Source organism: Lycorma delicatula, chromosome 1, assembly GCF_047948215.1.
Source record: "Lycorma delicatula isolate Av1 chromosome 1, ASM4794821v1, whole genome shotgun sequence".
Classification (NCBI taxonomy): Eukaryota; Metazoa; Arthropoda; class Insecta; order Hemiptera; family Fulgoridae; genus Lycorma; species Lycorma delicatula.
Genome location: NC_134455.1, coordinates 254,070,189 through 254,083,671, shown reverse-complemented (window position 1 = coordinate 254,083,671; position 13,483 = coordinate 254,070,189). Strand labels below are relative to the sequence as shown.

Genomic DNA, 13,483 nt, shown 5'->3' with positions numbered 1-13,483 from the left:
AAACAACTGGCTGTAGGATGTTGAAATTTTGGATTTAAAAATGTTGTAACACCTAATGTGCACCTCCCCCTTATAATTGCAATCAACTTCACCAAATATGTCCAAATAAGCCCAAAATTCAAAAAATTGGATTTTGGACTTTTTCTTAACTGCAGTAATAAGCCCTCATTGACAGCTTTTCAATGATATATCATAAGTGGTACTCATTTTCATTGGTTCCAGAGTTATAGCAAAATAAAATTTTAATTAATGAAATATTTTGATCTTACAAAGGGAATGCACATTGGTCGAATTCAACTTCATTTCCTTTTTTTTTTTATTTAAATATATTGATTTATTAACCTATGATTGTAAATCTTTTTTACAATAAATAATAATTCAATAATAACAATAAAAAAAAAAAACATGAAAAAAATCAGTAGTTATTAGTGAAATAAAGTTTTATGTACTTTTAAAAATGAATATATGTAATTTAATAAGCGTACAAGGAATCATATGGTGTTCACATCAGATTTTTTTTTATATTATTGTAATTCTGTATTTTATGTTTTTCATACTTTTTTTGCAATTTTTTTTATGTATTCGATTAAAGTCGTTATATATATTTTTTATTTATTTTTTACTGCTTGGATCTTTTTTCTACTCGAAAGTTTTTCTTTTTATTTATTGATTGAATTATTACCCGAGTAATCAAATTTTTACATTTATTATTTTTTTTAACTTTACTTGATAACTAAATTGTTGAATTACAGTTTGAATATTACTTATCAATAAGTTTGTTGCTTCATTAACATTGGTTAAGAAATACAAGCTAATTTTTTATAATTGATTTTTTGTAATGTATTTTTCTGTGTTTGTGTTTGAGGTTTCTTAACAATATCAGTAAAAAGTGGGAAATGATCAGTTATATTATGAGGAGCACTTCAAGAGTAAGGGCCAATGAGTTATAAATAAACATTGGCAACACCGATTAGTTTGCAGATATTGAGTATGAAACTGCAAATTTGCGAACAGTTCATTGTTATTTGCCTTTGCAAGAAAATGTGTTAAACTGGGTGCGTAATAACAAATCCTGCCAGTTGTGAAATTCAATCGGCGATTAGAATTCTCAACACAATAGGACATGATGCTGCTGAAATTAACTATCATTTGTGTGAAACATATGGGCCTACCTCAATGAATGAAGTGAGACATTGTTGTGAGTTTATGGTAGGCTGTCCTAATGTTCATAACGAACAGAGAAGTGGTAGGCCTAATGACCGGACTGACAATCACACTGAACATGTGAATGCAAAAGTGAGAGAGAATCATCGCTTTACAATTAGCAAACTTTCCTTAGAATTTCCAGAAGTTACAAAAGCAACATTGTTGAAGATCGTGACCAACACACTCTAGGCTATCATGAACTATGTGCATGATGGGTGCCAAAAATATTGACAAGTGCTCACAAAGATCACAGAATGACATCTGCACATACTTTTCTAAAAAACTTTAACCATGAGGGAGACAATTTTTTTCCCATATCATCACTGGTGAAAAAATGTGTATTTCATAAGACAATGCTAAGATAAAACAACAATCCATGCAGTGGCATCATTCCAGATTACCTTAAACCGAAAATATTCAAACAATCCCAGTCTTTAAGAAAAATCATGCCAACTGTACTCTGGGACCAAAAGGGTGGGCTTTTGATTTAAAACCATAAATACCATACATATGTACATATGAAACCTGGAACATCCATTACATCACAATTCTATTCTGAAACATTTTCTAAAGTATGTAGTTCCATTCAAAACTGACGATAGGAAATGCTGAGATCAGGAATTGTTCTTCCTTCACAACCACGCACATCTATCTATACATAGCTGCATACATATTAGAAACAATTTAAAAAATTCAGATGGGAACTTTTTGATCATCCCCTAATAGTTCTGATCTCATGTCCAGTGACTACCATCTCTTCCTACAGCTCAAAAACTGGCTTGCATCTCAATGTTTCAAGGAAAGTGAAGAGTTGAAAATTTTGGTGAAAAAGTGGCTACAATCCTAGACAGCAGAATTTTACGTAGTGGGTTTAAAGAAGCTTGTTTCACGATACTAATGGAACAAAATGGGGATTGGGTAAAAAGATAAAGAAAATATATAAGTATTTAAAACCATCAATAAATTTTTCATTTTTTCAACTGTTCTCATTTGTTACTGATTGGCTCTTACTTTTAAACCATACTTAGTATATTCTAGTCTAATTGGCTGTATATTAAATGTAGATTTAACAAACGCATTATAAATGCACGACTTTTGACCCTGTTCCTTTTCTAGTTAGTTTTATTTGATTAAAATGTGAAATATTTTCCAACTGAAAAAAACCTATTTATTAAAACAGTTGCTTTAATTTTTTCCAATACCAATATTAAAATCTCAAATAATTACATGATCATTCGAATAGAATTAATGCAACCCAGATCAATAATTAAAAATGATCAAATCTATATAATTTTAACATCACAAGTATTCATTTTTTTACACTTGTTAAGGTAAGAATAAATATCATTAATGAATAATTTTTTGTTAAATTCATGTGATCTTTATACTACTGAAATAAATATCATTTTCCCTTTTATCATCTAGTGTTTGATAGTAATGATATTTGTCATTCCTACTTTTTTAAGTTTTTTTCATGAAAGACATTTTAACAGAAACTACAACTAAATCTGTCCTATTTATATTATTATTATTTGAGTAAGTTATGTATCCATCTATTTTATACAAATTTATTTCATGTTCATTTTTTAATTGTGATTCTTTTCAAACAATAATGTTGGTTTATAATTTATAGCGTTTCGACAACAACTATTTCAAGATTTTCAGAACTTTACCTAACACTTCAAATATCTACATAAAGTATTCTTATAGTAAAATCATATTTAAAATTATTTAACTTATCTTCATGTGTACCTAAAATCTTTTGTATTTTAAACTTTTCTTCTCGTTCATCTTCATTTTTATGTACAACATGTGAGTGTTGATTAACATCATTTCCTTCACCTGACATCATTCTCATCATTTCCTTATTAACGATTAGTTTTTGGGGTAAAGCCCCTCAATCCACAAATTTGCAAATTTTTCGCAGCCTATTCCTATGAAACCACCCAACCAATCTTAAAAAAATTTTCAAATGTATTCGCACATATCCAAGTGAGAGAGAAGCGATCGGTCAAGCCAAAGTTAAACAATACATCAGTTTACAAAAAGTATGACAAATTAGTAGTATTCGGCTGATTGGCCGCTAGTATAGGGTCTTTCTCTGATATATTTGTTTTCATTCAATTGAGCAGTAGATTTTAAATTGGCTACATTCTTATAACAAATAAAAACCTCAAAAAATTAATTCTCTTTTGACTTATATATGAAAATATATTTTAAAAATTAACAAAATACATAAGATGAAAGCAACAGATTTAAAATTTCATAAGTACTTATATAAAATGAAAAAAAATAAGGGGTCTGGTTTTGATTTGCTGAAGATTAATATTTTTCTTATCTTGAAAAATAAATAAAAAATGGATGAAGGGAATTTAATGAAGAATGAATAAAATATGAATGAAGTAATTCTGAAAGGTTTAGAGTTAACAGAAAAGAGAAAAGCATTTCACATATTGGTCTCAACTAAGTTTGTGTAACCAGAGAGATTGTGTATCATAACACGCACAAAAGTATGCTGAGACTTGTCCGGCAGAAGGTGCAGAAGTCATGCTCTGCATTTGTTGCTTATTCTCTCCACGAGTACAGTTTTGTGTGTATCAATATATTTCAATCAGCTCACCATGTGTGAAAGGTAATCTTCATAAAGTTATAGTTAATCAGCAGTGACATATAATATTTTATTTATATTGCTGATCTGTTTTTTCCGGCAGTGTAAGCCTGCACATATCAATGTGTTTTGTCAATTAAAAATATAACCATGCCACGTTGAGGACAGAGAAGCACTCTCAGTTGTCAAATTATATTTCGAATGCAAATGACATTCTCAAAAAATTGAAAGTAGTAGGAATGTATCATTTAAATTGACCAAATAAAAAAAATAATAATTCTCAGTTTTGGAACTTACGGTTCAGTTCGAAGAGGAAGAAACTTGCCCTATTTCGAGTGTAACAATTGGGGAAGAACATTAATTTTTAAAAAATACGAATTTTGATGTATATCAACAACGTAAAAAGAATTCACAAAACTTCACAATAACAAATAATATTCCCCTTGTTTGCATATTGCCTTGATCAGTGCCAACACAGCTTTAAGGACTTAAGTATATTGAACAGTTATTAACAGCTAAAGTACAGCCTGTAATAAGAATATACAGAATAAAATTGCATGGAGACTTCCAGGGCAATATGCAAACAAGGGGAATATAATCAATACTGTAAAAGATTACAGTGAGATAGTTATTTCTTTGCTTCAGACACCACTGACATTAGGCACAATAATTGTTAGAAAATAGTATTTGAATGAGCAGTAAAATTTTCACATTAGATGAGATAAACTCAAAGCTGCTCTACCTGATTTGACTCTTAACAATCCTTAATATGCTGATATTATTATTGATCAAAAGGTATTTTACAGTTTCCTCTTGACAGTAATATTTATAGCAAAATATATCAACAGAGGTATCAGAATTAGATGTGGCACTAATGTAGCATGTTAATTTATATCAACGATCATCTGTTTGCAACAATAGGATAACATTATTCTCATTTGTTGCTGTGTATAACTTGGCTGAAATGAGTACTGCAATAAATAATCCTGCGAGTTATGAAGTGTAATCAATAACTCATTACCTATTGATGAAAAACAAACCGGCTGCTGGTTTTCATAGAGAAATTGTCGATGTTTACAGACCAATTGTTATGTGCGAAGGTAAAGTTCATGGGGTGTTGTGGAGGAAGAACGAATGTTCATGATGAAGAATGTAGTGGTTGCCCGACTGTCATCACAGATGAATTGACTGAAAATGTGAATGCAAAAATCCGTGAAAACAGAAGGCTTACTGTTTGTCAATTGTCAATTGAATTTCTTTTTGTTTTGAGATCAGTAATTTATGAAATTTTAAATGAAAAATTTACTGGTAGGAAACCTTGGGTTTCAGACAATATATTGCAGCTGATGGATGAACGTAGAAAATATAAGAATGCTAGTGATGAAGAAAGTAAAAGGAACTATCGACAATCAAGAAATACTATAAACAGAAATGCAAACTAGCAAAGGAAAAGTGGATTAAAGAAAAGTGTTCAGAAGTGGAAAGATAAATGAACATTGGTAAAATAGACGGAGCATACAGGAAAGTTAGGGAAAATTTTGTGGTAAATAAATTAAAATCTAATAATGTGTTAAACAAAGATGGTGCACTGATTTATAACACGAAAGGTAAAGTGGATAGGTGGATGGAATATATTGAAGTAATTTGGAGGAAATGAATTAGAAAATGGTGTTAGAGAGGAAGAAGAGGAAGTTGAAGAGGATAAAATGGGAGAAACAATACTGAGATCTGAATTTAAGAGAGCATTAAAAGATTTGAATGGCAGAAAGGCTCCTGGAATAGACGGAATACCTGTAGAATTTGCGCAGTGCAGGTGAGGAAGCGATAGATAGATTATACAAACTGGTGTGTAATATTTATGAAAAAGGGGAAATTCCATCAGACTTCAAAAAAAGTGTTATAGTCATGATACCATAGAAAGCAGGGGTAGATAAATGTGAAGAATACAGAACAATTAGTTTAACTAGTCATGTATCAAAAATCTTAACTAGAATTCTATACAGAAGAATTGAGAGGAGAGTGGAAGAAGTGTTAGAAGGAGACCAATTTGGTTTCAGGAAAAGTATACGGACAAGGGAAGCAATTTTAGGTCTCAGATTAATAGTTGAAGGAAGATTAAAGAAAAACAAACCAACATACTTGGCATTTATAGACCTTGAAAAGGCATTCGATAACGTAGACTGGAATAAAATGTTCAGCATTTTAAAAAAATTAGGGTTCAAATACAGAGATAGAAGGACAATTGCTAACATTTACAGGAACCAAACAGCAACAGTAATAATTGAAGAACATAAGAAAGAAGCTGTAATAAAAAAAGGAGTCCGACAAGGATATTCCCTATCCCCGTTACTTTTTAATCTTTACATGGAACTAGCAGTTAATGATGTTAAAGAATAATTTAGATTCAAAGTAACAGTACAAGGTGAAAAGATAAAGATGCTACGATTTACTGATGATATAGTAATTCTAGCTGAGAGTAAAAAGGATTTAGAAGAAACAATGAATGGCATGGATGAAGTCCTATGCAAGAACTATCACATGAAAATAAACAAGAACAAAATAAAAGTAATGAAATGTAGTAGAAATAACAAAGATGGACCACTGAATGTAAAAATAGGAGGAGAAAAGATTATGGAGGTAGAAGAATTTTATTATTTGGGAGGGGTTATTTGGGGGGTACAATTACTAAAGATGGACGAAGTAGGAGCGATATAAAATGCTGAATAGCACAGGCGAAACGAGCCTTCAGTCAGAAATATAATTTCTTTACATCAAAAATTAATTTAAATGTCAGGAAAAGATTTTTGAAAGTATATGTTTGGAGTGTCACTTTATATGGAAGTGAAACTTGGACAATCGGAGTATCTGAGAAGAAAAGATTAGATAGAAGCTTTTGAAATGTGGTGCTATAGGAGAATGTTAAAAATCAGATGGGTGGATAAGGTGACAAATGAAGAGGTGTTGTGGCAAATAGATGTAGAAAGAAGTATTTGGAAAAATATAGCTAAACGAAGAGACAGACTTATAGGCCACATATTAAGGCATCCTGGATTAGTCGCTTTAATATTGAAGGACAGGTAGAAGAAAAAAATTGTGTAGGGAGGCCACGTTTGGAATATGTAAAGCAAATAGTTAGGGATGTAGGAAGTAAGGGGGTATACCGAAATGAAACGACTAGCACTAGATAGCGAATCTTGGAGAGCTGCATCAATCCAGTCAAATGACTGAAGACAAAAAGAAATGAAAAACTGGGTTACAGAAAGTTGTGTAACAAATGGATACCACCAAAAGTGTTGAAGAAACACACAAAGAAAAATGTGTTGCTGTAGCTCCAACATTTTTGAGATGTTACAAAAATAAAGATGCTAATTTATAGAAACATCTTGTGACTGGTGATGAAACATGGATACAAGTATCTTATTCAAATGTTGACACATAGAAGTGCACATGACACAGAAGTGCACGTGACACATAGAAGTTGACACATGGTAAATGGCAGCATTCATCATTCCCGAAGCTCAAAAAGTTTAAGCAAGAAAGTTCAATGAAAAAGCTTTACAGTTATAGGAAAGTCAAAGGGATATTGTTGATTGAAATTTTTAAATGTGGAAGAACTGTTACTGCCAATATGTACTATGAAATGATTACAAAGCTGAGACGTTCAATTCAAAGCAAAAGGCATGGGAAGCTAACAGATGGAATTTTGTTTCTCCACAATAACACATGACCTCACACAGCAAACAAAACCTCTGAACAATTGTGACGATTTTACTGGGAAATCTTCAAACATTCGCCTTACAGTTCGAGTCTTGCAACAAATGATTATTACCCTTTTCCTTCATTTAAAACAATGGCTTGCATCGCAGAAGTTTGATAATGAGGAATTGCGAAACACTGTAATTAATTGGTTTAAATCATAGGTGGGAGAATTTTTCAGTAATGAAATAATGAAGCTGTAAGCCAATATCAAAAACGTATTGCAGTGAATGTCAAATATGTAAAAAAGCTGTAAGCCAATATCAAAAACGTATTGCAGTGAATGTCAAATATGTAAAAAAGTAGTATATATAAGTAAGTTTATTTTGTTATAACAATGTTTTTTCTATTTCACTTATTTCAATTTTTATATCAAAATGCCCCTTACTAAAAAAAAGCCCCGTACAATGCTGACAGACAAATTGATCATGAAGCCACAAACACTTAACACATGCAAGACTTCCAAGTCTTCTTCTATAAAGAAACATTAAAAAAACTGAATATCCTTATCATCCTTTAATTAACTAGGTGTGTTTGTTTACACACAAAAAGGGATGAAGCATCATTGCAAAATTATTCTGTAAATATATATTTATTATTCATCAGTGATAAATGATTTCTTGACAAATTAATGATATAACTAAGACCTTATTTATATCACTAATCGTACTTACTGTTCAATAACAACAGAACAATAGTTAAGGCCAAGAGAAATCAACTTGGGTGTGACATTTCCAGAAGCTGCTGATTCACCATGCAAGGCATCAAATATTATCTGAAAAACATAAAAAATTTGGGATAAAATTAGCAGTAATTACATTACAAACAAATATAATAAAAGAATAAATAATAACAGTAACATTCAGGCTATTTTTATTCAGAAAATATATTGTAGTCATGAGCTAAGGCACTTGTTTAAAATTTAGAAATGTATCTGTTACTTCAAGTATCCTATGAGTTTTATTGAGATTTCCTGGAAAAATTTTTTGACTATCAGAATGGCACTAAGCCATAAGTGATTATTCTATAACAATCAAACAAAGCAATAATTAACTTTTAATTTTTAAATAACACTGATCAACAATGATTTTGTTAAATGAGAGTGAATAACTGATTCTTATAGTATTTTTCACGCTGATTTCAAATATGAAATCAGAATTTTTCTATCAGGCTTAGGATTTGTAACTACCATTCTTAATTTTCAGGTAACATCATGAACTCCAGAGTATAGCATTTTTTGAAGGTATTTTCTTATATTTTTATCAACTAAATAGCTTTTGTTTATGTATTACAGTCCCTTAATTGTTGTCACATTGATTTGTTAGACATTAGTCATCATGTTTATGATTTACAAACTAATTAAAATGAACAAGAATGTGACTCATTCTTCCTATTTTCATCTTACTATAATATGTCATCCACTCATTAGTTATTTCTGTTGTTATTATATTTACTTATAAAATGTCATGCAGACTAGAGAAATACTTTAAATTCCAATTAAAGTGCTAATTCTTGTGTCTGTAACATTAATATATGTAGCTGACTTTCATAATTGTGAGTATATGTTGTTCAGTAAAGTGAGTGCATGTCTATTAAATTAGTGTGTTTAAAAAGTGTTCTTTTTAAACAATATTAGTTATTGTAACATATTACCAAAGCCTCGCAGTCGCATTAATTATTCAAACAATTTCTACTATATCTGTGATGAGGTAATGTTGAAGCCTCAGAAAAGAAATATAACTGCACTGATAAAAAAGGTCATATGAACTGCATTTTGAATGTAAATTAGCTATCAGGAAAAATTCTTGGGCTCCTCATATTTGCTGTGTTTCTTGTGTAACATTGTTGACCAGTTGGATAAATGGAACTCGTCACATGCCATTTGCAATTCCAATGATTTGGAGAGAACCGAAGGATCACACCACAGGTTGTTATGTTTGTGTAACCAAGATATCTGGGATAACAGCTAAAATTAGACATACTGTTAAATATCCTGATATTCCCTCTGCCATGCGGCTAGTGCCACATAGTCAAGAGCTTCCAATTCCAACACCACCAGAAACATGGAACTTAGATGAAGATGAAAATGTTAAATCTTGTGCTGACTTATCAGGCGATGAAGAAAGAGGTACTAACTTTTTAGAAGATAGATAAAATGTATCCCAATTAATTAATCAGTCAGAATTAAACAACCTAGTTTGTGATCTAAATTTATCAAAGAATCAAGAAGAAATACTGACATAAAGACTGAAAGGATGGCATCTATTACAACTAAACACCAAAATAAGTGCTTTCCATGACAGACAGTCAGAATTTGAACATTTCTTCTCTCAGTAAGAAAACTTAGTAGACTGTAATGATGTGGACTCTTTATTAGAAGCTTTGGGACATATACATCATCCAGATGAATGACAACTTTTTATTGATTCATCAATGATTAGTTTGAAAGCTGTTCTAATTCACATTGGAAATAAATATCCATCAATAACATTAGCATACGCTGTTCACATGAAGGAGTCTAATGAAAATATAAAACTTGTATGAAGCAGGATTCAGTATGAGAAATATTTATGGTATATTTGTTGACATCTGAAAGTAATAGTGCATTTACTTGGAATGCAACCTTACTACACTAAGTTCTGTTGCTTTTTGTGCGAGTGGGACAGCAGAGATAGGAAAAACCATTACATAAAACAGCTGTGGCCAAAGATTATGGTACTGACTGTTGTTGGTCAGGCATTAGTAAAACCAGAAAAAGTTTATCTTCTGTCACTATACATTAACTACACTAGGTTTATTCAAAAATTTTGTTAAAGCAAAGGATCGTAATGCAGATTTTTTTGTGCACATTACAGATCTGTAAATACAATTTTTCTATCACACTTACAGTATCTTTCATAAGTTTAAGGACAAGTGAAAAATAACCGAAAAATCAGTATTTTATGACAAAATCTTTATTTTATACAAGTAAAAATTAAAAATAAAATAACAGAGATAATGCTACATCATTTTTTAAATGTTTAGTATTTTGTATGACCTCCATAAGATTTTAGGCATGCTGCTACTCTATCAGGCTTTGATTCAATCAATTCCAGACATTTTTCCTAACCCAATAGGTTATAGACACTAGGAAGCATGAATTCTTCCATTGTTTTTATGCACTGTATGCTCTTCATTGTCCCATCCATTATTCTAAGGTGTCCAGCGCCCTCCGAAGTTATGCAACCCTACACCAAGACAGCGTCTCCACCTTGCACAGCAAGAATGATGCAGGCTGGTAGAAATTTTTCAGTTTTTGTTTGCCTGACCCTAATTTCTCTGTTTGAATATAACTGGAATCTGCTTTCATCAGAAAAGACAACCCTTTGCCAAGCTTCTTTCAACCGGTTCTTCGTTTGCTTCCAAAACTGACGACGTTTTGACTTGTGGACAGCGCTTAAAAGAGGCTTTGCTAATGCAAAATGTGATCCCCTTCCAGATTCTTTTAAACATCTAGAAAGAGTGGCAGTACTAACCAGAATTCCATGATTTTGTGCTACTTCCGTCACTAAATCAGGCAAACTAGCAAACCGATTAAGTTTTAATACCTTTATAATTGCTCTGTCTTGCCTCATTGATGTTTTTCGTGGTTGACCAGATCGTGGAAGATCAATGACATTCTTGATCACGATATTTTTTTAACAACTTGCTGTACACATGTTTTTGATATTTTTAATTGTTCAGCAATGTCTCTGTATGTTTTAGTTGCTTTCCAGAGACCAATTACTTGCCATTTTACTTCTACTGAAGCACTTTTCTTACCCATTGTTAATAAAAAAACTTTCCACCAACCTAACCTCAAAGAAACAAATACTAATTCATCACCATATTGGTGGAAAACAGCTGATAATAGTGCTAACTTGACATTTTTATTTACTGTTGGTATGCCTGACACTCTAAGTTGGTGTACCTGACACTTTAAAGTGATTTGTACATTTTTGAACATTACTCTCTTAAAAACATAAATTTCATGAAAATTTTAAAATCACTCAGCCCTTTCAACTCAAAAAATAAATTTTTTAGAATTTTTCATATTAGTCTATTTAAAAACTCTAAAACACAGCTTTAAAATGATACCACGTTCATTAGCCTAGGTTACAAATTTTACGAGAAAGTAATTTCTTTATAAAAAACGAGCTAATTTTAGCTCATTTAAAATATGTAAATGACCATATAATTTGAAGCATCCTAACTTAGAAGTTTGCGGTTTTCACCAAAAAATGTATTTTTTAAAGCTATTTCTCACAGACATATAATATTTGTATGTAGTTCATAAGTTTAAAGGCAAACTGATATAAACAGTTTTTCTAAGGTGTCCTTAAACTTATGAAAAATAGTGTAGTTTTAAAAAAATTACGCTTCAAAAAAAATTAAGGGAAAATATATTTAAAATCTGCAAAATTTATAATTTTGCATGGCCATACCTGTGTTAGTGATTTCGCTGATGCTTTTCTTTTATAAATAGCCTCAGGCACATCCAAAATTAATGCCCAACAGTAATCAGCTAGCATGTTAGTATTCCATTTCCCTTTATAGCGGCATTCCATCATCGAAATGTCTTGGTGGAAATGATCACTGTGTTTGTCACTTACATCTCCGAGGTTGTCCAGGAAAAAATCCAGATGTGAGTGGAGGAAATGTATTTTCAAAGACATATTACATCCCATAGCTCTGTATGAAGTAAGAAGTTTATAAACAAAATTGTGGTAATTGTCGGATTTTTGTTTGCCAAGAAAAGTATTGCAAACATCTTTAAATGAAGCCCAAGCTGCACTTTCTACATTATTTAACATTGATTCAAATACATCATCTTTGACCAACTCTCAAATTTCAGGACCATTTCCTTCTTTAATTTTTCCTTTACTTATATTCAAAAATGTCTGCCTGATGTAAAAATATCCAGGACTATCCTTCTTCATTGCCGTATACAAAACTTACCTTTAGTCCTAGCTTGATATGAAGAGGACGTAAAAATATTTTTTTAGATTCAACTAAGGCCTCATGAATAATATTTTTCCCATTTGGAGTTAAGTTGTCTCGTTTCTTCCACTCTTTGGTAACATAATGTTTATGCCTAGCTCGGCTGTCCCATTTGCAAAGAAAACACAAGTATTTACCAGGGTTATTTTTTTTCAAGGTCCGATCAGTCACGAAATTAAAACCACAGTGAAAATAAAATTTTTTTTATTTGTAACACGTACTTACATAGTTACGCTATTTCTCTACATAGTTGCCACTCCGATTTAGACATTTGTCACAGCGTGGTACCAACTTTCCAATACCCTCGTCATAGAACGGAGCCGCCTGTGTTTTCAGCCATGTTTCTACGCTGGTCTGCAGCTCGATATCTGTGCCAAAACGTTGTCCTCCTAGCCAGAGTTTCATGTGAGCAAGGAGGTGAAAATCGGATGGAGCCAAGTTCGGGCTGTATGGTGGGTGATCAAACACTTCCCAACGAAAACACTGCAGGAGCATCTTTGTTACAGCTGCAGTGTGCGGCCGAGCATTGTCATGGAGAAAGACAATGCCTGATGACAACATTCCTCTCCGCTTATTCTTAATTGCCCTTCGTAGAAGTTGATGAGGCACACAGTATGAGGCTGCAGTGATGGTCGTGCCACGTTCCATGAATTCCACCAAGACAACTCCATTCCGGTCCCAGAGTACAGTAGCCATACACTTTCTGTTGCTTGGACTTCTTTGGGTTACTGGGAGAATGAGAATGCATCCACTGTTTGGATTGTTCTTTTGTTTCTTCAGTTTGGAAATGGACCCATGTCTCATCCACTGTGACAATTTTGTTCAAAAAAATCTTCTCCTTCATTGTAGTAGCGCTGGAGAAACGTTAGGAAGGCGTCTATTCTTATTGTTTAT

General features: G+C 32.0%; 1 protein-coding gene across 1 annotated transcript in view; it reads right to left on the bottom strand.

Moving 5' to 3' along the window:
- LOC142330495 (proteasome adapter and scaffold protein ECM29) overlaps positions 1-13,483 on the bottom strand; it is a 183,073-nt gene that overhangs the window by 125,027 nt on the left and 44,563 nt on the right. The window contains exon 9 of the mRNA XM_075375784.1: positions 8,245-8,345. Within this exon, the coding sequence (XP_075231899.1) occupies positions 8,245-8,345 (101 nt within the window). The remainder of the gene's footprint in view (positions 1-8,244; positions 8,346-13,483) is intronic.